The 25,903-nt window shown below is 43.3% G+C and overlaps 6 protein-coding genes across 9 annotated transcripts; 5 read left to right on the top strand and 1 right to left on the bottom strand.

Annotated features, from left to right (window-relative positions):
• The first annotated feature begins 69 nt into the window (after nt 1-69).
• Nucleotides 70-2,308, top strand: LOC6731748 (sorting nexin-17). The gene has a single exon (XM_002078847.4). The coding sequence runs from the start codon at nt 226-228 to the stop codon at nt 1,696-1,698; it is 1,473 nt and encodes a 490-aa protein (XP_002078883.2). The 5' UTR covers nt 70-225; the 3' UTR covers nt 1,699-2,308.
• Nucleotides 2,309-2,730: 422 nt separating this feature from the next.
• LOC6731747 (transcription factor mef2A) lies at nt 2,731-4,478 on the top strand. The gene is made up of 3 exons (XM_002078846.3): nt 2,731-2,890; nt 3,273-3,558; nt 3,964-4,478. Exons 1-3 carry the CDS (start codon nt 2,874-2,876, stop codon nt 4,111-4,113), a joined length of 453 nt encoding a protein of 150 aa, XP_002078882.1. The 5' UTR covers nt 2,731-2,873; the 3' UTR covers nt 4,114-4,478.
• A 383-nt stretch (nt 4,479-4,861) lies between these two features.
• LOC6731746 (60S ribosomal protein L7) lies at nt 4,862-5,994 on the bottom strand. The gene is made up of 3 exons (XM_016179900.3): nt 5,863-5,994; nt 5,482-5,780; nt 4,862-5,411 (listed from the first exon to the last, which is right to left on the bottom strand). The coding sequence occupies exons 2-3, from the start codon at nt 5,778-5,780 to the stop codon at nt 4,952-4,954; spliced, it is 759 nt and encodes a 252-aa protein (XP_016024420.1). The 5' UTR covers nt 5,863-5,994; the 3' UTR covers nt 4,862-4,951.
• On the top strand, nt 5,990-7,777 carry LOC6731745 (RIP-like protein). 3 transcript variants are annotated; one of them, XM_039298433.2, is made up of 4 exons: nt 5,990-6,107; nt 6,516-6,759; nt 6,821-6,886; nt 6,941-7,777. In XM_039298433.2, the coding sequence occupies exons 2-4, from the start codon at nt 6,637-6,639 to the stop codon at nt 7,343-7,345; spliced, it is 594 nt and encodes a 197-aa protein (XP_039154367.1). In that variant the 5' UTR covers nt 5,990-6,107; nt 6,516-6,636; the 3' UTR covers nt 7,346-7,777. The 3 variants fall into 3 exon arrangements, with proteins under 3 accessions (XP_039154367.1, XP_016024419.1, XP_016024418.1); XM_016178533.3 differs by having other exon boundaries at nt 6,007-6,148; XM_016178532.3 differs by having other exon boundaries at nt 6,020-6,169.
• Nucleotides 7,778-7,924: 147 nt separating this feature from the next.
• On the top strand, nt 7,925-24,589 carry LOC6731743 (ATP-binding cassette sub-family C member Sur). Of its 2 annotated transcripts, none has more exons than XM_016178536.3 (23): nt 7,925-8,664; nt 9,902-10,167; nt 10,223-10,398; nt 11,145-11,360; nt 11,428-12,007; nt 12,269-12,381; nt 12,732-12,869; nt 12,925-13,087; nt 13,156-14,020; nt 15,304-15,565; nt 17,453-17,590; nt 17,805-17,941; nt 18,006-18,207; nt 18,270-18,880; nt 18,966-19,069; nt 20,061-20,698; nt 21,132-21,289; nt 21,348-21,543; nt 21,799-22,537; nt 22,787-22,914; nt 23,373-23,667; nt 23,918-24,114; nt 24,192-24,589. In XM_016178536.3, exons 1-23 carry the CDS (start codon nt 8,489-8,491, stop codon nt 24,336-24,338), a joined length of 6,645 nt encoding a protein of 2,214 aa, XP_016024416.1. In that variant the 5' UTR covers nt 7,925-8,488; the 3' UTR covers nt 24,339-24,589. The 2 variants fall into 2 exon arrangements, with proteins under 2 accessions (XP_016024416.1, XP_016024415.1); XM_016178535.3 differs by having other exon boundaries at nt 9,899-10,167.
• On the top strand, nt 15,681-17,347 carry LOC27209404 (fumarate hydratase, mitochondrial). The gene is made up of 2 exons (XM_016184837.3): nt 15,681-15,937; nt 15,992-17,347. The coding sequence occupies exons 1-2, from the start codon at nt 15,752-15,754 to the stop codon at nt 17,258-17,260; spliced, it is 1,455 nt and encodes a 484-aa protein (XP_016024417.1). The 5' UTR covers nt 15,681-15,751; the 3' UTR covers nt 17,261-17,347.
• Nucleotides 24,590-25,903: the final 1,314 nt, after the last annotated feature.

Raw genomic sequence — 25,903 nt, 5'->3', positions numbered from 1 at the left:
TTATTTAAATTAAAAATTTAAACATTTTTAACGATCTTTTTATTTGAAACGGCTCTTTTTTGGTATTTTCGACGCGCATGTTATTTTGCGACCATGCGCGTACGGTCACACAGCTGTGCGAAAAGTGAACAATTGAAGCTACGAATTAATTGAATTGAGAGCAATTGCTGCGCTTAGCAGAGGAGCCGCTTCACAATGCATGTGTGATCCGCTGGCCGGGCGCCTATGCACAGCAGCAGGATGCACTTTTCCATACCGGACACCCAGGAGCTGGGCTCCTCGCCCACCTACACGGCCTACAACATACACATCAACGGCATCCACCACTGCGTCCTGCGCTACAAACAGCTGCACTCGCTGAACGACCAGCTGCGCAGGCACTGTGTGGGCGTCCCCCTGCCGCCCTTTCCACCCAAACGCCTCCTGCCGCTCACCAATGGCCAACTGGAGGCGCGTCGCAGCTCCCTGGAGCAGTACCTGCAGGCGGTGGGCCAGGATAACCGTCTGGCCCGATCCGCCCACTTGCAGCAGTACCTGCAGCGCGCCCAACTGGACACGGCACTGGCCGAGGGCCAGGTCGCCACCGATTGCGAGGAACAGCAGCTGGAGGTGCAGGTCTATACGAATCCCGCGGGCGAACGCATCCTGGTCAACTGCTCGGTGCAGCAGAACGCCAGTGCGCTGCTCAAGAGCGTCTGCCGGGAGCTCCAGCTGCCCGACGAGCTGGTGCGCTTCTTCTGCCTGTTCCTAGTGCGGCGCCAGAGGAAATCTGGCGAACTGCACCTAGTGCGACGCCTCATGGACTTCGAGTCGCCGTATATAACGCGTCTACATGTACAGCCCTGCGAGCTGCTGCTGCGTACCTGCTACTGGGACTCGAGTAGAGATGCCAAGCTGACCGGGAGCAAGGTGGCGTTGAATTTGCTCTACAACCAGACCGTTGCGGATGTGAACCGCGAGTGGGTGGTCATCTGTACGCCCGGCGAGGGTCGCCAACTGAACAGCCTGCAGATGCAGGGAAGAGCGCGTGAGTACATGGACCTGGTGCGTCAGCTGCCCTCCTACGGCTGCCTGCAGTTCGATGAGGCGCAGGTGGACTATCCCGAACCGGACACAATGGCGCTAATCAGCATTGGCAACAAGGAGTTGGCCCTGCGCACGGCACGTGGCGTTAAGATCTACGAGACGAAGTTCCGGGTAACCAGGATGCGCTCGTGGCGCGTCAGCGTCACACACAACACGCTGGAATCGCGGCTGGAACCCACGCATCTCCAGCTGGCCTTTGAGTATCTGATTGGCAAGCAGACACTGCGCTGGATCACCATTAACAGTGAGCAGGCCATGCTGATGTCCGTGTGCCTGCAGGCCATGGTCGACGAGCTCTTACAGCGAGGCACTGGCAGCGGAAAGGATCAGAATAGCGATGAGGAGCAGGAGCAGAACGCAGTCACGTCGTCCTCATCAACGCCCAGCTCAACCTGTTCCACGTCGACGTGGGCATCCTCCTCGTGTTCTACGTCCACTGCGCCCACAACGCCGCCAGTTAGGTTTCTGTCCGAGGATTCGGCGCCCAGATCCAAGCCCAGGCTGACCACTTCGCGTACCTTCGGAGCCGTATTCTTCCGCAACGACGTGGTGGACAATGGAGCACGTGTGGCCAACGGTGCGTTCGAGGGCATCGGCGATGATGATCTATGAGTGTGCTAAAGGGAATGCTTGCCGTGAGTTGCCAAAAACCGAGTCCTTTTTCCGAAAAGGAAAAGGCGCGCCAAACTATTTAGAAACCCATTGCATTTGCGGATGCAGAAGCAGCTTAACTCATTCGACTAAGGTTGAAGATTTTATAAATGTGTGTAATAGGAAAGACTTTAATCTATCTGCTACTTGCAAGTGTTACGAAGCCCGAACTAAGTGGGATTTGCGCAGCATAAGTTTAATTGAATGAAGGCGCTAAAATGTGTTGTAAAGAATTGAATGCTCAAGATGAATGGCACGTTTTACCATCATTACTTAGATCTACGTGTTGAAAACTATTGTAAATGATCTGTAAATGGATGCTCGACGGATACTTTTATCTCTTTTATCATTTCTTGTATTGTAATATATGTACGTGGAACTTTCTTTACTTTAGAGATAGTTGAAAATATGTTATGCATTTTACAAAAATAAATGTACTGATGACTATGGCATCCGGAACGAGTCCAACCGGATATTTCCCGCAAAAAAAGAAAAACTAAACAATGAAATATGAATGTACATTCCCTTATCTGTTGACTCACTTCCAAATAAATGACAAAAATGTTTCGAACTGCCTTTTTAGCAAATATCTTTTTAGGCGCTTTAAAGGTAATAAAATGATGTCATTTTAGCACGTCATTGAATTCAAGCTAGATCATTTTTATATATAATTGTTAATAGTGAAAGGGTGAAATAGTGCACAAAAGTTGCATTTAAATGTTATTGTTGCGGAGTAAAATAATTATATAGCATTAATAACGTTTAAATCATAAAAAGAAGCGGAAATTAATGGAATGACTACAATTTAAAAAGCTGATGATAAATTACTTTTATAACTATATAATATCTGGAGCATATAATCAAGCCAGATAACATTTAATTGTATATTAAATGTTATTTCTTTTATATTTTTGAATTTATTAACTAAAATAAGCTCGGCTTAAATGGAGTTAGGGGTATTCGAGCCGGTGGGCGCCAAGAAACCATTATTTTGGTATAATTTCCTGGTATAGGTGGACCATTCAGACGCGGTCACACTGCGACTGAAGAGAAAAGATTTGTACGAAATATAAATAAATTTTCGGCGATAAACAACACAACTTGGGGAGATTAATTTTACACAAGCACCTGACAACATGGATCGCAATAATGGGTAAAGTATTTGGAGAGCTGTGCACGCACCCAAAATCATTACTTTCGCTCGAAATTAACCTGTGTGCGTCAAGCGACAAAAGACTGTGTTTACACACATACGCACATCCACGGGTATATACATGGCATGTCTGTATGTATGTGCGATCTTCCAACCGATTAACCGTTACTGCTATTTTATTATGTATAAAACTGCGAATTAAATATTGAAAATATTTTGGAAATAGCATATCTAACTTAATTACTTTGATTAGTAGGAACTAATCAGCATAGATAGAGGCCATATGATCTTATTGCACTTTTAAAAGACAGTTTTTGGGATTCTTATTAAAGTGTACATTTTTTAATTTTAATAACTAAATATATTATTATTTACGCTTTAGACGCTATCCGTACAACATTAGGCGGCAGAACAGCGGGCACGGTGCGCCGCACAGCTACCATCACCACCACAACAACAATTCGGCGGCGGGGGCGTCCAATTCGCCGGGATACAATAACCACAGTGCCGGAAACTCTCCGTCCGTCGGTGGCCACAACAACAGCAATCCGCTCTACGCCTCCGCCGCCGGACAGCAGCAACAGCAACAACAACAACAGCAACCACAGAGCCTGCCAATCTCGCAGCACGACGAGCTCATCCGGTACATCCGGGAGGCATGGAACAAGGTGAGCAGCTTACTTGGATCCAAAAGGCCGCCCCTTTGTCACCCAGCTTCGCTTTTCGCACGTGGACATCTGGGACCGTGAACTTGCTCGTTATTCAGACTTTGCAGTCCCATCTTTTCTTTAGAAGAATAGGAAAAGATAGTGCATAATTCCAATTTCGATTGCAGGATCATTCTATGCATTTTAGGCAACAAGACCTTGTTTAGAAATAGTTGAAAAGTGTCTTAAAGTATGCTATAAGAAATCTGGAGTGCGTAGGTCAATGGAAATAGCTATACTACTAATACTTTCTGAAATCTTAAAAGGTTTCTTATGAAAACTACGTTAGGTATCTTTTAAATCAATGAGGTTCGCGGTCCCCGGTCCAAATTGTCGGTTGCTCTTCATGCTTTGCTCTCTCTCCAGGTCTACGATCAGGGCCCACCTGTGCTGTACTGCAACGAATCCGACAATCAGCTGAAGAACTTCAAGCCATTCGATTTGGAGGAGTACTGGGGCCAGCGCCTGGTGCAGAACATCCATGTGACCACCACGCAGGCCGGTGGACACCAGTAGAAGCGGGAATCTTAACAGCGGACAACGGCATGTGCTTCATGTGGTAACGATTAATTAAATGATACATTTAAAAGGGTGCCAGCTTCCCCCCGATTATTGACTAATTTCCATGCTATTGGAATCTACAATTTATGTTTGTTTGCGAACTGCTTTGGACTATTGTGTGTGTAAAAAATAACGATTTAAATCCACTGCCAGCTGAAAGGCAAACCATGATTCAATAAAGTGTACATTGGCAAACGACTTTTATCCCTGGCACCCTGAATCTAGCTTGCTATCTGCATTTAAGTGTTGTGCACTAAGCGCGCTTAAAATTTGACCAGAACAACAATAAACAATCTAGAGCGTAGACAAATTAACAAGAATCCTGTGTTTTCATTTTAAGTAATGGGTCTACAAAAGCAAACGGCAGTGCATACAATCTGTCTTAATATTTTTAAATATTGCTAAACATAGACTATAAACAAATAGCAAACCAAAAAATTATATTGAACGCGGGGTTGATCTTAGCAAAGTGCAAGACTTCTAAAGTAGCGAATTTTTAAAAGGAAAAATGTAACTTCAAAATGGAAGAAAATAACTACTTTTAAATTTGTTATGAAACTATTTGTACGTTAAACAACTAAACGCTACTAAAAGTTCCTTAAAAAGATGCTCTCTTCACTGATATTTTCCAAATTTAAGTCGCAATGACTAAATCAGCAGATCGAAGCGAAAACACTGCGTTTTTGTACTGAACGGCATTTCGTGTGTTTATAAAAGTAACTTTTATTTCTCTCACTGTTTACATCGAACCGCTGCAGTTGTCGTTTCAGCACATAAATCAAAAGGTGTCTCCTTAGACCATCTTGCGCAGCAGACGGTTGATCTGGTCCTCGCGGTTGCCAAAGTCACCACCGTTGACATAATGGTTGGCCTTCTTGCGCCAGCCGCCGGTGGGGGTGTTTAGCTTGAAGGGCCACAGGAAGTTGGAGGCGTACTTGAAGTTGGGCCCCACGGTGAAGATCTCATGGACGAGATCCTCGACGCACTGAATGCTGTGCGCCTGACGCAGCTTCCGCTCGATCACGAAGTTATCGGTGATGGGCACGCGCTGGCGGCTGTGCTTCACGAATCCACGCTTGTAGATCAGCTCCCGCACGGACTTCAGATTGGGGTAGCCCCAGGTGATGTAGGGCTCGGCGATGCGCAGCATGTTGATGGTGGCCTTGTTCAGCTTGATGAACACACCGTTGTTGATCTGCCTCAGACGGAACAGCTGCAGAACCTTGCGGACCTTGGGAGCCACCTTGTTGATACTGTTGGCGTTTAATGGGATTGGACATGAATTGGAGTGGCTGGTGGATGGAGGAGCAATAGTGGACTCACCCGCGGATACGGACGACAAAGGCCAACTTGGCTTCGGCGGGCACGTAGAACTGGTTGCGCTTCTTGGCCAAGCGACGCAGCTTGATCTCGCGCTGCTCCGCCTTGATGTACTCATTCTGGTACTTCTCGGCGCGCACCAGGTTCTCCTTCTTGCGCAGAGCAATCACGGCGGCCTTCTTCAGGCGACGTTTCGACTCGGCCACTCGCTTGGAGATTTGTTTCTTGCTGAACTTCAGCTTCGATTCCGGCACGGCGGGCAGCTTTTTCGCTGCTGGCTTCTTGACGACCGGAGCAGGCATCTGTGGGCGGCACAAAACAATGTCATTTGAGCGGTTTCCTCACACTTTGGATGGTATTTTTTATTGAAAATATCGCACTAACCTTTTACTAGTCACTGCACACGCTGGTAAAAGAAAGGGAAAGAAAGACCGGAAACGTGCTATACGCCAACTTCGGGCTGTCAAATCGGTGCAACCCTGCTTTTAGTGCTGCAAAATGCGTGCACACGTGACACGCGCGATATCGGTTAAGCGGTCACACTGGTCGCGGAGTGGGCTATCGAAGAAGTGCCACCATTAGCACAGCAACAGCAGATTGCGCGGATTTTTCTTATTTCAGCAATAAAGGTGTTTTTTCAACAATTCTCGATTGCAAATCACAAGTTAAGGTAGTTAAACAAGCTTATAAGGTAATTAGGCCTCTCCTAGTTCATAAATTGCGTGGTGAGAGCTGTAGATATACGCATATTCAATGATCAAGTTGCTTTTCAAGATTTCCTGGTCTCATTTTAATGATATTCAGTTAATTTAATACTTTTTGTTTGTTGAAGCAAAGTACCCGATATTTATTATTTGCTTTATGCAGCTGTTTTGTTTTAAGTACGGATATTTAGATGCTTCACCAGCCGGCAGGCCAATATTTTATCTAATTTGTGTTTTAAGTAATTGTGTTTATTAAGTAAAGTTTTATATATGTAGTGATAAGTCGAATCTTACCTTTTACTTAATTATTTTCGTATGCTCTATACTTTTTAGATCACTAATATACCCCAACGGTGCTATAAAATTGGAACCTTGCCTTATTGACGACATTGACTAAACTAGTTAAAAAAAGATTAAAAACAACCAAAATAACCACATATACAAATTAACCAATATGAACTCCACTCAAAGCCCGGTTTATCGCACCTCCGTGGAGCAAAAGCGGCATGCTCAAGATGTGGCCAAAAGACAGCGGCTGGGCAACAAAATGCCGAGACTTCGCGAAATGCTGCGAGAGGTAAAGACAACATTGTACCACTTAAAAACCCCATATATACTTACACATTAATACCCTGTAGAAATACCGCAAGCGCATCATAGAAACGCGCAATAGATGCACGGATGCCCAACGAGAAATCCAACTGGTAAGGCATACAAATCTCCATAGTAAACCCATCAATAACCACCAAATTCTTCAGTCCGAACTCAGGGAAATCCTGCGCCTAGAACTCAGTGAGCTGGAGAAGGATGTGGAGCTGGAGGAGCTGATCCTGGAGGAGCTACTCTCCGATGTCAACGAGTGGTATGCCCTGGGCGAAAAGAATCTGGAAACGCTCTACGTAGAGCCCGATGAGCAGCAAAAGGAGGTTCTGTGCCCAGTTTGTCAGATGAAAAACCTACGCCATCACAAAGGTGCCTTCATCTGCGAGTGTGGCATCCGCTTCGAGCACTCTGCGAACATGGAACAGCTGCAGATACTGCTGCAACAACAAATCGCCAGCCATGAACTTCAGTGCACTCAGGCACTGCGATTCTTCATCGAACCCGCTTCGGGACACCTATACGACATGTGCGGCAGCTGCGACTACTTCTCCTCCGTCTAGGTCGTCCATGGAGCTGGTTTCCACCGCTGACTGCTGCTAGCTAGTTTAAAGGAGTTTATAGTTATATTAAGATAAGTTACATAAGTTAAACTTCAGGCAGTCTTATCAGTTTGGAAAAAAAGAGATCTGCACAGAAGATTTTTTAAACCCGAAGGCATTATATTGATATTAAATTGTTAAAACAGTGATAGATGATATTCCTCCCTAATTAATCTAAATCCAAAGAATGCTATGAGTTATGGCTAGAAATGAGATCTTTAAGCATATTGTTATTATTGCAGAACAGATTAAAATCTTAGGAATTACAGATTTATAAAGTGTACTCTAGGCTCTTAAAAAATTCAAACAAAACTATTCTTCTAATGTGACATTCTAGACTAAGTTTGTTTTAAGAATATTAAACGTTCTCTTCGGTTTTCTTGTAAAGTTTAACAAACTATGAATTAATTGCTTATAACTTCTGGCTCGCTACGAGTTGATTTAGTGCATCATATATGGGTCGATGGTATCAGTGGGCTGGCACCCCACGATTCCGGCGATGTGGGAAGAGCTTCTTCCCATCGCGCACGTGCGCGATTCTCCAGATTCAGATTCAGATCAGTGCAATATCTTCTCGAGTTCGGGCTGACTGGCACTTCGTCGGTTTTCCGCCTGGCGAGAGTGTGTGTGCTCAGTGTGCTTAGTGAGCCGCCACGCTCGGTCGGAGTCGGTTGGCCTTTTCTTCTCGCGAAGATTTCTTAATCGCGGCCAAACGTGCGCCACACATATCTCTGCGTTCTGTGTTGTTTATACAAAAATTACTTAAAAAGAATAATAATAATAATTGAATGGCAAACTGGGGACGCGGCGCGCTCTTCTCGCTTTGGAACGAAATTCATTGTGGTAGCATCCATATGTACATATATATATATATCGAATTGGATCGGGCATAACACACATTGCACTGCATATTCCCGATTGCGAAATAGTTTGTTTATATTGAGCGATTCTGTATTTGCTGCTCAACCTGTTGTGCGCAAAGTTTTCCAAGTGTATGGACTCGATTTAATTGTGAGCGCAATACAAATGTTTTGAACTGAAATCGGAAAAAGTGAAAACTTCTTGCAGTGTTTTAGCCATAAGTTCCTGGTTTTATTGGCCATCATGAAGCAGTTGTTCAATATAATACACTGTGATCACTTGAATGGGCATGTTCGCTCCATTTATGACAATTTGAATACGGATATCTGTGGCATTGACCGTGTGCGGCGTGTTTTTACGTTTTTCAGCATTTTTCTGCTACTTTTCGGATGGATGTTTGTCTGCAGTAGATACAAAAAGTGAGTTTCATTCATTTGAGGGATTTAAATATATGTATTTATGTGTATTTTTGCATTATACGCAAAGTAATGCAACTTGGGCGGCCAGAGCTGAATTGACACACTTTCAAGTTGAAACTAAAATAATAGTGAATTTCGCTCTGTTTTTTTATTTGTTTATTTTCGACCGAAGTGTAAACATGTACTTCTTTTGTTTACACCAGAGCTAGCGATTTTTTGCTTGAAATTGTGCAAAGGCCTTAAACTAAAATAAGGTCAAATGTAATGGGTTTCAAATGCCATAGAAAATGTTTGATTATCATCAGAAGTTTGATGTCCAGTTTACTCCTTGCTCAATTAGGCCCAAAATCAGAGTGTAAATAAATTCAACATAGCAAACGTATATTTTAGAGAAGCGAATGAGCACATTTGTTTAAATTTAGCACATGCGTTTTGTAGATTAAACGAATTCTGGAGAAATGACTAGGGAGCTCAAGTGTGTTACCTCATTTAGAAATCCCACAGACATCGTTTATGGCCCAAGATAACATAAAACATATTTTAAGTGGTTAATTTTTATTTTTTTGCACGCACTTTAAGTCATTTGCATACACAATTGACGGTTACTAATTGTTTGTTTAAACAAAAAGTAAGCGTGAAAATTTTATGACCAAAAGGAAAGTTTTGTTAACTTGTTCTTAAATATTTCTAAAGGTCAGAAGTTCGTTTTTTCCTTTCAGGAAAATCTATTTATACACATATCATTTGAATAAAATATATTATCTACCCCTTATTTCGTTTGGAAACTCACTCAAAATCCCATAATTGATATCCGTACTTCAAGTGCATACTGAAAATCGAATGCAACCCGCAGCGAAATTAAAAAACAATCAACTTGGCATTCGAAAAATTCGAAAAATAACGCATCGCGTGCCAAAGTATTCTCAATGGGATGTATCTCAAATGGGTAAATCTCAATTGGTTCTGCAACGCACTTTGCTTTAAGGGCGGATTCTTATAAATAAATATGCGGATGAACACGAAATCAATATCATTTGGAACTGCAGTTAATTATAGACATTTAGCTGCATGAATTTTATGATTTATTATGCTCATATTGTGAAGTGGTTCCATATGAGATCTTTGTAGGAAATGATCTGGAGGGGTTTCCATATAAATGATATGATATATGGTATATATGGATATAGGTGATATCTATACCTTCTTAATCCTCCTAACTTCCTTCGTGTTAAAGCAGATGCCATAAAACATTGCTAATGTTCCACAATGGACGTGCGGCGATCTCACTGCTCCTTTTGGCCCTGAATAGCTTCGAATTGGCCAGAATCTTTTTGCCCCACCAAAATGTTCGGAATCTGAACCGACTTTTCCAGTCAAGTCCCAGGGATCTCAACTATTTGGTTGTCATTGGATCGGGTGAGCTCTGGAATGCGATCTTCTCCACCTTGCTGACCCTCATGCTAATGCTCTACCATCGAATGGTGGAGCGCAAAAAGGCGACAGGTGAGTGGTTTGGTCAATAGAGAAGTTCCCTCATAAAGATTTATGCCAATTTCAGTGTTTTTGTATGCCAGCACCGCTGTGGAGGCATTGACATTTGCCCTGCTATCCAATGAACTTTTCGAGCTGGGTCGCTACGAGGATTTCCTGGAGCTGCAGACGTGCCTGGTGGCCATGTCTGCCATGTGCATGGTGTCCCTGGCCATGCTGGACGGATTAACTGTGTACAAAGAAGTGAGCATTTATTAAAAAGTATCTTAAAGATACGGCTGTAAAGCGTACTATGAGATTTTGTAATATTTAAAGTATTTAAAGATTAAGCTATTACCATAATAAGATATATTAAATTTAAATTTTATTTATTTAATTATTTTTATTTTTTTAAATATTTTATTATTTATTATATTTTATTAAAGCTGACACCTGAAAACAAGATTTAAATTGTGTGAAATAGTACATGATAACTGGGAATAATCAATGTAAATTGTTGTAAAGCTTAATAGTGATAACTAGTTAAATTTTTTAAATTCTTTTTTACCAAGCGAATGAAAACTACTTCATTGTTTTATTTAAAAAATGTGTTTATTTAAATGGCCAAAACGTATTTATTTAAATGCTGCGCTAATAAATGCAAGTTGGCGCAACAGAGGAAGCCAAAAATCGCAATGCGAGTAGTTGCATGTTTAAATTTTAATTGGGGTTAAGTGGAGATTTTGAGCTTAATGTCTATCATACTTGGCGAAAATGTTTATGTTGTTTATTCTATATTTTTTTTGTTGTTGCCATCCAGTTTGTGGCTTTGCCACAGGATGAGTCCCGGGCCAACAGGCAAAGTAGGAAATGAAGGCTCAACCAAAGAGTTGAATATTTAAATACACAAAAAAGTGTGGATGAGCGGATATATGTAGCTGTGGGCAATTGTCGCAGGACTCTCGTGATTTATAGAATTAACTGAATTAACAACAATTTCCAACCCACAGTGCTATCACGACGACTATTTGGATGACTATGGCAAAATAGGCTACAAGCACTCATTGGCCACATTTTACTCCAAGTCCTGTTTTTGGTGGCTAACTCCTCTGTTGTGGCTGGGCTACAAGGAACCGCTGGAGCTGGAGGATTTGGGCCAAATGAAGCTGGAGGATAGTGCCAGGTCGCACTACGACCACTTCTTGTACATTTACACTGAGAAGAAAGTAGGGCTGCCCCATACAATATCTATCTTAATATCTCTTAACTAGTTTGATTTTTTTTTATTTTCAGAAAAAGTCAAATTCATCCCCATCCCTGTGGTATTGCTATATAAAGAACAGTTGGCAAATGTTTGCCCTGGGCGGAATTTTGAAACTTGCCGGTGATTTATTTGCCCTGGTTGGACCGCTGGCTATACAGAAAATCGTTGAATATATCGAACAACTTTATGCCCAGGCCTCTGTGCCGCCGGAGAAGTCACCTGGCGACGCTCTGCTGTCCACCTCCTGGATTCTGGGCACCGAATTCGACGATGTCTTCGGCACGAACATCGATAAGGTGCGAATATATAGCAGCACCTGGTCGGATCTCCTGGCGAATGGATGGTGCATCGCCTGGATCGTCCTGCTGGCGGCCATCACACAAGGCGCCCTGTCCCAGGCATCGACGCACATACTCAACATGACGGGCATCAGGATTAAAACGTCCCTACAGGGTCTAATTTATAGAAAAAGTTTGCTACTCAATGCGGACGGTGGCTGCGATAGCAGTGATTCCACGGACCCAGTTCACGAAACTTCTCCCACTCCGGATGAGAAACAGAAAAACGATGATTCCATGGCAACGCCAGAGCACGTGGACAATCCAAGTGGTGAGTCGGTAAATCAGGGAATTATAGAACAAATCCTATTGATAATAATCCCCATTGATGTGGACAAAAACTCTAATCTTCCTAGTTAAGTTAAATTAAAGTCAGTAAAGTTTTAAAGGAACCTTTTGGCAAAGAAAAGTGACAGAATTATATGTATATATAGTTTCTTATATTCTTTGTTCTATTTGACTGATTTTATATGCAAACAATTGATAAGGAATTTTTACTAGTATTATTATATGTTTTTTACATACCTTTCAGAACCAAATATCAGCCATGACATTGGCAGCATAACCAACCACATGACCGAGGACACCCGCAACATCATGGAATTCTTCCTGATCATCCACTATGCCTGGGCCATTCCCTTCAAGGTTCGCATGGAGATTGGCCCATTTGGTTGGCTAATCGTTTTTTACAATTTATGAGCAACTTGTGTGCCATTTGGGCTCCATTTGATGTCCGCTAACAACAAGGCTAATTTATCGCATTTGCTGTCTGAGAAATCCTTGACTGGAAAGGCGAATATAAATGTTTTTAATAAGCTCTATAATAGTCGGGCTATAAATTTGATTTTATTTAAAGTTGCCTTTTGCTCGAGTTAATTGTAAATATTTATTTGCTATTTTTCCCAATATTTCTTAGACAAACGACTTTTTATTGTTCAATATCATTTAAATGGCTGAGTAACATATTTTTAAAACATTTTTATTGTTTATTTCAGATAGCCGTGGTCATATATTTATTATATATGAATTTGGGTATCAGTGCAGTGATTGGATCTATTGTTTGCATTGTGATAATGACGCCCCTGCAGTTTTTCATCGGAAATGCAATGTCCAAAAACGCAGAGGTTATAGCGGTGGGTATTGACTTTATAAAAAATATAGCACTTATTTTAATTATTATTTTTATAGAGATATACCGATGAGCGTTTGAAAAAAATACACGACACACTAGTTGGCATTAAAGTGATAAAACTGAATGCCTGGGATGAGGTGTTTCTCAAAAAGATTCAAGAGGCGCGACGAAAGGAGCTCAAGTATCTCAATAAGGATGCCACATTCTGGACCCTAATGGGTACGTATGATCCTGATCCCCAAAAGGTTCTATTTCAATTATAATAAGCCGACTTTTCTTTGTATTAGCCGTACTCACACATGTTGCCACCGTACTGATCACATTCGTTACTCTGGGCGTTTATGTGTGGCTGCATCGGGAGCAGGAGTTCGATTTGAATGCCAGTCGATTGTTCTCCTCGCTGGCACTTTTCCAGCAGCTAACCGTTCCGCTCCTGATCTTCCCCATCACAGTGCCCATTATCATAGCGGCCAGGGTGTCGACGCGTCGATTGGAGCGATTCCTAAAGTCCAGCGAGATCCAGAAGCAATTCGAGGGCATTCGCAATATGGCCAGAATTTTGAGCAAAAGCGATGCCTCATTGGATATGTATGAAACGCAGGAGAAATCGAATATGACCATGCGAACGGCCCAAGCGGAAAACAGGCTAAATGAAAAGCGCCTCGCGCAAAAGGCCCAAACTCCTGAGCTCGCCACTAACTCCACGCCATTGCTGCAGAATGCCGAGGAATCGGCGGAAGATGTCTCGCCATCCACTGTCCAGGAACTGGGCCACAACAAGCTGGTGCAGCAGCGAAGGGAACTGCTGCGGAATACACCATATGTGGCCATTCGGCCGCCCAAAATGCGCGGCACTGTGATGGAGAGACCCGTGGAATTCTCGGTGATTCGGGCCAGAAACACGGATAGCTGGCGACGTGATTCCCTACTGCTGAAAATGCCCGACGACATTGCCGTATCGATCAACGACGGCCTCTTCACGTGGCAGCCGCAAAGTCAGATGCCAGTGGTGCAGCTCCATGTGCCCGGCATCATTGTTCCCAAGGGAAAGCTAACCATAGTTGTGGGCAAAAACGGCAGTGGCAAGACATCCTTGCTATCGGCGCTCCTCATGGAGATGCCGCTCCTCGCAGGCAACATGTTTTGGCATAAGTGAGTAAACATCATCTAATCAAACGGACATATGGGCATAGGGACAAAACGGACATACTTCAACGGGTTAGTTTTAATCGCAGGACTTTTAAAACTCTCACTTGTGAAAATTTAAAAATATGTTTTAATTTAAAGCATATTCTTGGCTGCCTTAAGCATAGGGAGACCTTTTTCAATTTCCTGGGGCCAAGATTAAGCACGATTCCTTGTCTGTCAACACGGAACACCCAGACAACACGGCTCCTGTAAATTTGCTTAGCTATTTATGTGCTTATTTTCAGTTATGCAAACAGCAACAGAAGCTTAGCAACATAGTGGATAAGTTTGTTTGCCCGTTTATCAAATTAATTGCATAATTTTCAACTAGTTTGAAAAATATGAATTTGTATTGCAGCTGGTTTATCTAGTTACCTAGTTAATGCTACTTTAAAAAACCAATGGTAGAAGTTCAATATCTGAACTAGGCGATATTAGGTCAACCCATTTTCCGCACAAAAATCAAAGAAAGTAGGTGGAATAGTTTAAACTTTAGTGGTTGCTTGCTGCCGCAATCGAATCCGCCGCAGTCATACAACATATTTTAACAGTCGTTTCAATGCGAGCCACGTGATTCCGTAATTTATCACAAAACGCCTGTGTGCGTTGTTAATTTTATTGCACATAAAATAAAAATGGCATAGCCGTCTGGCTGAGGGGGGGGGGGGGGGGGGGGGGGGGGGGGGGGGAAAGGGTGGAGGCCATACACAAATGCATTTAAGAAATGGAAATCGCGCAGTGGAAACGAAGGCTTGCTCCTTTCCAGCAGAAGTCGCTGCGATCCTGTGGCCTGTGCTTATATTGCTTCCTTCAGGAGCTTCCATCTCCATCCCCATCCCCATTCCCATTCCCATTCTCCATCTCTAACTGCATCTTGGCAACCGGCAAATGTGCAATAATTTCAATTACTGTAATAAATGTCTATGTTAGTTCGAGTACGCCTTTTTCTGTGGTATCTTCGGGGCTTTCCTTTCCTGTCCGCATTTGGCTTGCAAATTTATGCTTCTTTATATGTATATACTGCCTGAAATACATTCAATAAGGAAACTCTGATACTTTATATTAAATCACTCATTCGGTATTTAAAACATAAAAGATTGTTATGTGTACCTAACTAGTTTGCTACTCAGCTTAAGCGATTTAAACTCTCTAGTTTTACCTTCATACGGACAGAGAAACGGACATACGAACATGAGCTGACATTTTATGATTATAATTAATTTTTTTTTTAACTTTTTCTTTTCTAGAACCTGCACTATTTCCTATGTTTCACAACAACCTTGGCTCCTAAATGACACCATTAGGGAGAACATACTGTTCGGAGAGTCCTTTCGACCGAAACGATATGATTTCGTATTGGAAGCCTGTGCCCTGAAACCGGATATTGAGCTAATGCCTCGAGGAGATCTTACCATCATCGGGGAGCGCGGAATCAATATCTCTGGTGGACAAAGGCAGCGAATTGCCATAGCTCGAGCTATATATTCATCGGCTAATGTGGTCATTATGGTGAGTAACTTAACTAAGTAATTTAACTAAATTAGTAATGAGATATCTTGTTGGGATTAAAATATATATCCTTTTTATATCTCTACTGGGTTATATCTCTCATAATTATCGCGTAACCTTTTCCTGACCTGTACTTTTGGGCCTAAATATTTAATTCGTAACACATATACATTAAAATTTTCAAAAATGTCTTTCGACCAGAAGGAGATTTTCAGTTTGATGTACAAACTGGCTCGGCTAATAGTGCCGGATACTCGAGTTGAATATGATTCCATGGGTGCCGTGCACATTCCTCTCGATCGAATGTTTGGTCCGCAGACCATGAGATCCCTGATGAAATTTCCGATTGGGGGAGTTGAGGAACGAATGCCAGTATGACAGTATTGACTTTGAAAATATAGATACTTATGGTCTCCAAACTCACAGCGACCACTCATAAAAGCTTTGGGCATAGTGAAGAAATCCGCTGCGGAGACGAACAAAATCCATTGTCTGGAGGAGCACCTATGCGATGCCATTTCCAAGGCCTGCGATGATGTTATATCCGGCAAACTCTATGACGAGGAGCACTTTCCGTTGGTTATATGGCAGGATGGATGCGGCGAGCACACAAACATGAACGTAAACGAGGTTATTTGCAATCGAGCCATCGAGATCCTGGGTGGTCAGATGGGCTCCAAGGAGCCGGTGGATCCCAATGAACATGTCAACATGGCACAAAGTTCCCATGACACCTTCTCCACAGCCGTGCGCATCGCCGTGGCCATGCAGCTGCAGGAGAAGCTGTATCCCAGCTTAAGGACCTTTATTGACTTGCTGGGCAAGAAGTCGAACGATTGGATGGACTTGATCAAGATTGGCCGAACGCATCTAATGGACGCCGTTCCCCTGTCCCTTGGCCAGGAGTTCAGTGGCTATCAGCAGCAGCTTGTCAACGGAAGGACGCGACTGGACTGTGCCATGTGCCGATTGTATCAGTTGCCCATGGGCGGCACCATTGTGGGCACCAAAGTGGACACCAAGGACGGATATTCTGCGCAGTGCATCAAGCGGATAGCCGAGCTCACATTCCTACCCTTTGTGGAGTCCCCGAACTTTTTTGAATCCATCTCCGCCTGCGATTGCCTGGTGGAACTGCACGGGGAACTTAACACGATTGCGGCGAGTGTGATGAAGATAGCGAATGACATACGATTCCTTGGATCGGGACCACGTTGCGGATTTGGTGAACTACATCTGCCGGAGAACGAACCAGGTAGTTCCATCATGCCCGGCAAAGTAAATCCCACGCAATGTGAGGCCATGTCCATGATCTGCGCCCAGGTGATGGGCAACCATGTGGCCGTCTCCATGGGTGGTTCCTGTGGCCACTTTCAGCTAAACACCTTCATGCCCATGATTGCCTCCAATGTTCTGCGCTCGATTACCCTTTTGGGCGATGGCATGAAGTCCTTCTGCACCAACTGCCTCGAGGGCATTGAGCCCAATAGGAGCAAGATTGGTAGCATCCTCAAGGAGTCCCTAATGCTGGTCACCGCCCTGAGTCCACACATTGGCTACGAGCGATCCGCTGCGATCGCCAAGGCAGCCCACCTCAACGGAACCACTTTGGAGCAGGAGGCACTACTTGATGGCATCCAGCGGGAGGACTTCAGGGAGTGGGTGCAGCCCAGCAAGATGCTGGGTCCCTCATAGTCGAAATGGCCACAAAACAATCATATCATAATTTAAATACGTTCTTTCAATTATTATGTCGAGATTTAAATTTTAATATATGCGGTCATATATATATATAATATATGTTCATTTGTTTATATGTTATATATGACTATATAATTTGCTAATATTTTTTTAAATATAATTTTCATATCCCTATACTTTGCTTAGGATGACCCATTGGCTTCACTTGACAACGAGGTGGGCGAGCACATATTCCAGCACTGCATACGTGAGATGCTACAAAAGTCGAATCGAACTTTTATCCTTGTGACTCAGCAATTGCACCGCATTAAGGAGGCAGAATACGTAAGTCCTTTAGGACATAATACACATTTTATATAATTTATATATTATATTATTAATTTATATATTATATATATTATATATTTACTTCACCTAATTTGGGAAGACTTTAAACCCATACTTGTTGCATATTTATAGCCTTTCTTAAGACTTTACACTTTATTCGAATTTATTTGTTATAAGATATATTACTATAGTTTTTCTATTTAACTCTTAGTTAATTGCAATAAAAGATGGTCGTGTTGAAGCGTGTGGCAGCTATGCGGACATTGAATTGATGCAACCGCGAATTACCGCCGAGTGGAACGCGATCATTGCGATGGCGAAGGCCCAGAAGGATAACCCATCCCAAAAGTAAGTGCTACTACACTTGTACTACTATTTACCAATTCCAATAGTAATACCTTAACATACTCAGTCCAGGTGAAAAGACAGCAGGTGAGCGCTGGAAATTGCTGAGGAACGTGAGCAAGTTGGGATTACAGCGCTCGATTTCGGTGACGATGGATGCGAGTGCGGCATGCCACGCGGATGCAACTGATGGCAGTGGCTGTATATCGGTGGCCAATATGCAATCGAATGTGGTCGAGGAGGATGAGGAGGATGACCAAGTGTCTGTGGTACGGGTAGACAGCTTATGTGATTCAATTAGTTCAATATTTCTATACCCTTTAATCCGCAGTCATATACCATCGGTAATGCATCCTGTGGTGGCTTCAGCTTGCAGCGCAAACGTTCCAGTATCTATGGCTCCCGGCATCTGATGTACGATGTTCCACTGCCGATCGACGAGTGCCAGGGAGACGATGTCATCATGCGTCCTCGTCGCCGGCACACTCTTGGTCGTCGCGGCAGTCGGAACACCAATTCCTTCCATCGATTGAGTGGCCTCAGCACCCTGACGGCCACTTCCGAGTCCAGTTCCACCAGTGGGGATGTGCTGAGCCGCAGTGTCTTGGCCACCAGTTGCAGCAGCTATGCGGAGAGCAGTGTGGATGGTGGTGATTTGGCCACGGCGGCACCAGAACCACGAGTACAATCCTGGCAGCCGCCACAGCATGTGACCCAACATCAGCCGCTGTCACGGAACGCCTCCTCGCCGCCAGCCATGGAGGTGGCCAATCCGGACGTGAAGAAGTCGGAGGAGGCCAGGAGATCCAATACGAGCTCGGAGGGTCCTTTGGATGATCATGTTCGCGGCAGTTTTCAGCAGTTCCTGCGACGAATGTCCATGCGGCGTTCGAATAAGCCCAAAACCCATCATCATCCACTTAGTGCCACAAATTCTATTCTGTAAGCGAAATGTTGCAGAGAATCTCCTTTTTTAAATTAATTTATCCAATACTTTTAATTAATATTGTGAAATTTTCTTTTATAGAAGCATTTCTGAGGAATCACCGCCCATTGTACATTTTCCTGCCTCAATTTTGGCGACAGATGGCAATAAGAATGAACCGCAGTCAGAAGAAAAGCCCAAGAAATGTAAGTTACTATAGAAATTCAAAATAATTTGGTTGTTAACTTACCTAAAATTGAGTGATTATCCTTTAAAAATTAGCTAGAAAACTTTCGTATAAACTTTCTAGCCTTTAAACGAATTAAGTTTAATGAAAATTTACGCTTTCTTGCGCCTTGGAAATTTTCAATAATGAATATTGATTAGCTGATATTTATGCAGTCGGTCGGGAAAACTGTGTGCAAAATATTGCCATAACATTGGCGGAGGAAAATTGTTCCTCCTTTTGCTTTTTTTTTTGGCCAATACACTTGGGAACTCGGCATCCTTTTAGTTTACTCCTGGATGCATGCGTGTAGCTTAAAACTTAAATCAACTTTGATTTTAAAAGTTTCGAGCTCCCGAGCGGTAAGTCAAAGAGACAGTGTTCCAGGGCGCGAAAAGTTTCCAAGGCAGAAACTTTGGCCAACTCCGATGCATTGATCTATCAATATTTGGCTGATAAGTCAGCGGGTTCGAAAACTTTCGATTTAATCAATGCTGCGAGTGTCACTCCAATCGAACCCATGGAACCCAGCGAAACCATCGAATCCTTCCGATTCATCCTTTGCCACGCAAATCCGCAGACGCCGTGAAAACTTTGCTTTCAATTAGTTTGTCGCCGGAAGTTGTTAAATTAAACGGCAGCAGGGTTTAATTGATGTGGGCCCATGTGGCACTTGCAAAAGGTACAAAACATCTCGGTACCAATTAAAAGTCAATCAGAAGTTCCACGAAAGCAACTTTAGTTATTCTCTTTTTGCAACTCAAAGTGCATATGCGTTAAGTTTGAGCTTTAATGTTTTATTGATTTAAATCTGAGTTATATGTTACTTTAGATCAAGTTTTTAGGAGTGTTGTACCTTACTCTACTAGTATTTACATAATTTAGCACAAATATTATATAAGACAAGCAAGAAAGCTTCTTTTGTTCCTCCAAACACATCCTCTACTTCTTCTCTTTCCTCAAAAAATCAGGCGTAAATATTGACTCGAAGGAAACCACAATAAATTGCGATGACAATTGCGATTCAGCATCGGACAAAGAATCGAGGGCAAACGTGACATCATCCCCGGCCGACCAGGAGGAGCAGCAGCACAATGAGGGACACGTGCTGGCCGTGGTGGCAGGTGAATCCGGCCGGGAATCAATGCCACTGGCCAGGATGCCAATTGATACGGAACGCAAATATGGCAAAATATCGGACGACATATATCTAATGTACATACGAGCCGCCGGCCTGCCCATAATCACCATCTTTTTTATCACCGCACTAATTTGGCAGTGTTTGCGTGTCTATACGGACGTTTGGCTGCAGCAGTGGAGCGATGTCCATGGCGGAGTCGAGTCCAAGGGCCACGTGGTGCTCCAACCGCCGGAGCAGGACCACGAAGTCACGTACTATTTTCGCATGTACGCCGCCATTTCGTGTGTTTGTATAATAATGGCCCTGGTATCAACACCGGCCGGACAATATGCCGGCTGTAATGCCCGTCGTAATTTGCACGATAAGCTGCTGCAAACGATTTTGCATAAAACGCTGCACTTTTTCCAAGTGACCCCGCTCGGGCGTATTGTGAATCGTTTCAGCAACGATATGGCCGTCATTGATAAGGTGAGATTTGTTATTTCTGTTATCCAGGCGTTGTTTTAGCCATCGAATGGTCTCCCAATCAATAACCCCATTTGTTGCGGCACGACACAGTGGCTAGATGGTCGCCAGTTTGATTGAGATTCGTTCTGTGGATAAGCACGGATTTATTTCACCATAAATATACACGTTACCCGCAGAGTATATGGTTTAAATAGATGCTTTGAAATAAAATATAAACTATATTTTTGATCTAGCTATATCCGTTTGTCTGTCCGTATAATCGTACATGCCCCACATTCATTTTCTCACACTTCTTTGAGTTGAGTAAAGGGTATCTAATAGTTGCAGCAATCGACCAGAGAGTTCTCTCTTCTTTTTTTTTCTGAAACCATGAGCTATGTGCAAGTGGCCTGTATCTTAAATAATTCATAACCATATTGTATTATGTCCTCAGAAAATTGCCGCCACAGGACAACGCCTGCTGCAGTTCACTTTGCTCTGCCTTTCGGCCATTCTCATAAATGTCACCATCACACCCTGGATTTTGGTGCTCACCCTGCCCATCTGTGGAGCATACTATCTCATTCAGAAGTTCTACAGGTGCTCAGCCAGGTGGGGAGTATAAATCTGCTTTAGTTTTGCACAAACATTTATTTTTTGATATTTTTAGAGAACTGCAGCGTATTGAAAATGCGACTAACTCGCCCGTCATATCCCATCTATCGGAGACCATTCAAGGAGTGACCACTATTCGAGCCTTTAACCAACAGACTCGATTCACCGAAATCCTTTTCAAACGACTCGAGGCGAACACAATCGCCTATGCACTGCTCAACACCAGTCATCGATGGCTTGGAGTATCACTGGTTAGTATATATATAAAATATGTTATGTTACTTCAAGTATTTTTGTTGCATAAGATAGATATATCTGCATAAATGCTGCTTTTCTTAAACTTTTAATTATTTATAAACACCTATTAACTGGCAGCTAAGTAATTCAGTCCACTTTCAGTGCGAAACCATACCTGAACCATCTTCTCCAGCGATGGGTCGGTCACCAGGCCAACTCCTTAATCACTCCGCACAGTCGCTTGTTTTAATGTTTTTCTTCTCCTGCAGGACTATTTGGGTGGATGCATTGTTTTTGTGGCCACCGTGACGGCATTGACAGCGGCGAGCGTCAGTTGCAGGAGGCACTACGAGGCAACCACATCCCCATCCGCATCCCCATCCCCATTCGAAACTTATGCTGTCACCAAGAGCCCGTCGGAGCTGAGACCATCGCCATCGCTGGTGGGTCTGGCCATAAACTACACGTTGTTGGTGCCGATTTACCTTAATTGGGTTGTAAAACTTTTGGCTGATATGGAGATGTATGCGGGCTCCGTGGAACGCATCGCCCACTATGCCCAGGGACAGGACGCTGATGCGGATGTGGATGCGGACTTGGATCAGGAGCCGTCGTCCAATGAAGATGTGAGCGCCGAAGTCGATAGGTCGTCCCAGTCGGATGCTGGTGACAAAGTTTACCCAGGCGCAACGACAGCTGCCGGTGATGTTGATGAAGATGGAGACCAGCAACGAAATGGAGGAGCACGCGGTGGCAGTGGTGGCTGTGGAGCCCGGCAAGGACATGAAAATGGGGCTGAGGCAAACGCTGATAAATTAAATGCAGGCAATGCAACCGGCGACGGCAATCACTTAAACTTCCACCTCCCACCGGCGACAGCTGGCGACAAGGTGGAGCAGGCGACGACAAAGACGTCGGTGATTAAAGATAAGCAACTGCCACCGCAGCAGGACGACAAGGACAAGAAGGTCGTCCTGCCAAATGAGCCGGCCAGGAAGCTCGAACGCTGTAAGTTTGCATCACTCTCGGGGGCATTTGCAACGCATCACTGGAATTCGAAAATATTTTGAACAAACTTTTGTGTGCATGTCCTTGGGTTATTTGATTACAATATAAGTTTGGGTAATTAGCAGCCGACACAAAACTATGCATTTCGAATTGCGGTTGAAGCTCAATGATTTCAATTATTACATTCGGGTCACATTTTAATCAGCGAACCAGATTTTAATTTCAAACTCAACTTTTTGCAACTTTCAGATCAAAGTGTGCCAATTTCGTGGCCACAAAGAGGTGATATCAATTTCGATAATGTTAGTCTGCGATACGAGGGGCAGAAACAAAATGTCATCAGCAATCTAACATTGAAAATTCCCGCCGGCCAACGGGTGAGTAAATCCAAAAGCCATCCATATAACATTTTTATTGATTTGTAAAAAAAAAAGAGTAAGGACCCTGCAAACTCGCTGACTTTGGTTAGATGGCAAAATCAGTAAAACAGATGTCAGCCATATTGATTGAAGTTTAAAATTGAATCATCAGTGAAAAACAAGAAGGGGTGAAGCCCTGTTTTTGCAGTCCATTTCTGCTCGCAATATATGTTTAAAAAATGATGAGATAATAAATCACAAAACTGGAACAAAGAATCAGTCACTGCATTTAATAGGTTTTAATTGTTCTAAACTGAAATGTTGATTGATGACGACGCATCTGGCTCACAAGTTTGTAAAATAGCAAAAATATTACCCAGTTGATTGTGTTAAATGTGAAAAGATGCCACTGATTCCACACACTCGACACTCGTTAGAATGCAACTTTGTTCAAACCCCTCGCAATTCGTTTACAGATTGGCATCTGTGGTCGCACTGGCAGTGGTAAATCATCCTTGGGTCTGTCCCTCTTCGGTGTCCTCCAAACGACCAGGGGCCACATCTACATCGACGACGTGGACATCCAGCGCATCCGACCAGACGAGCTGCGAACCAGACTGTCGATAATTCCGCAGGATGTGCATTTGTTCAACGCAACCATACGTGAAAATCTCGATCCACACGGTTACTTCCAGGACCTGCAATTGTGGAATTGCCTCGAGTTGGCGCAGCTGAAGGAGTTTGTCAACGGGCACCTTCCACTCGGTTTGGGTGAGTCCTCTTTTTGCCAGTTTAGAACTAACAATAGCGTCTTCAAGTGGCTTTTGCTGTCCTTGGCTTTTGAGTTTGTCGTTTGCAAGAGTCATGAAAGCGAAAAAGTATCTTATTCCAGTTTGTGGGTAATGCATATTAGGTGTTTAGTTCTTGATCTAGATACAAACTTACTCTGTAGTTTTAGATACAATAACTTGAACTTAATGATGGTCTGTTTTAACTTAATTAACTTTATTTTGTCCTGCAGACACGGTGATATGTGATGGAGGTCTGAATCTGAGTGCCGGCCATCGACAGCTGTTGTGCCTGGCACGTGCCATCTTGCGGGGATCCGTGTGCCTCGTCCTGGACGAGGCAACAAGTGTCCTGGACAGCAGCACGGAGAGTGCACTGCTCAGGGCGGCGGATCTGGCCTTCCGGGGTCGCACCATCATCACCATTGCCGTGAGTCCATTTACACATGTATAATCGCGGCACTTGAGGGCAGCTGTGATATGACCATTATTATTATTTATCCGCAGCATCGCCTGACAACTATTCTGGATTATGACCGCTTAATTGTGCTGGACCAAGGACGCATCGTGGAGGATGGCAATCCCAGAGAGCTGCAGCAGCTGGAGGGCTCCGTATTCCGTGGTTTGCTGGAGAAGGGTGCCAGCAAATGGTAGATCCTGGCTGCTTTCCGGCTATTTAACGATAATTGTGTCATACAGGGGTTCTTAAGTGCATGTGTACTGCATTTTCCTAGAGAAGGACATATATACTTAATATTATGTGTTAGTCTTTAATGTATTTGAGAAAGCCTCTATCCTTATATGATGTATTTCCAAGTATTTTTTTACTAGTCATTTTTAGTTTCCACAAAGAGTGCTACATATACTTAATTTTTGGCAATAATAAAACGAGATATTGTATACAAGTTTTGTAAGTTTTCTGCATTCATTCGCAGGTAACAGTTGTATGCCAATTTTGGACATTGTTAAACGAAGTCAGTGTAACAGGAGTCCGAAAGTAACAAGTTATTACGACATTATGCACAATTCTGTGGCTGCAACTTGGGGATGCAACAGTAAACTGCGCACAAGGAGGTCAGCCAATTAGGGTTTGAATTGCTTCGATATCAGACAGGCGATGCCTACCTCGGCACTCCGAATTCGAATGAATATGCAACGAGTTTGGAAGAAAATAGCACTTGCAAACTTGCCTCCTCTTGGGGCAGAAGATGTGGCCAGGCGGCGGCTTGGGGGATGGTTGCGGCACAAAACCGAAAATATTGCGAGAATAAATTGATTGTTAAATCGAAATTGCTAATGTTGGCCTGGCGGAAAAGTGGAGAGCAGGCTGTGTACTTCAATGATGCCCCGGCTCACTTTGTATGCATTTTTCAAGTGGTTCGCTGGGGCAATTAAACTTAATTGACGATGAGGAGCGTGCATTGTTAAGTAGGTTTCGGAAGGGGAATGATTCCATTTTTTTCGCCCATTTTTTTCCACTTTTTTTTTTTGCGTTCAATAAGCGCCTTTGATTTCTGGAGGGGTCGAAAGCTGCCGATCGATTGCTAATTGGAGCATTTGATGGCAGCATTCATACGATATTTACTTCAAGCATTACAACTATTTCCGGAGGCCACAACGTACATATATATGTAGATGTCCTTAATAGCTTTCATGCCATTCATTCATTCAAGGCCACGTTCACTGAAATCAATGATTTCTTAATTGGAATGGACAACTTTTTAATGACTTCGAAAGAATGTTTTTGGAAAGAGTAAAATCTGATTTCGTCTAGCTTATTCATTTGTTTGTAATTAAGAATAAACAAGATAAAAGATAATCGTTACTTTACTAGCTTTTGTAGTTCCTGAGATCTCGACATTCATACGGACGGACAAACGGACAGACATACGGACATGGCCAGATCAACTCGGCTAGTGATCCTGATTACTTTTCTACCTTTTACTAATCTAACATACCCTTCTACTCTACTACGAGCAACGGGTATAAAAAGTGCAGAAAAAGTGCATATCTAAGTGGGTGGTTCAAAAATCCTTAATCCATTTAACTGCTCTTTGTCGAGTTGAAAAGCGGTGAGGTGCATAAAAGATTTTGTGATGTCTTCATAGGGTTTTTTCAATTGCCCGGGGCTCTTGTAGGTTGTTTGTTTTTATTAAACTCTCCTCGAAAGACCCCCAGTTGAAACATATACACACACATACATATATGTGGTGTGGCAC

The sequence above is a fragment of the Drosophila simulans genome, chromosome 2L, assembly GCF_016746395.2.
Source record: "Drosophila simulans strain w501 chromosome 2L, Prin_Dsim_3.1, whole genome shotgun sequence".
Taxonomy (NCBI): Eukaryota; Metazoa; Arthropoda; class Insecta; order Diptera; family Drosophilidae; genus Drosophila; species Drosophila simulans.
This window is presented reverse-complemented; position numbering and strand designations above follow the sequence as displayed.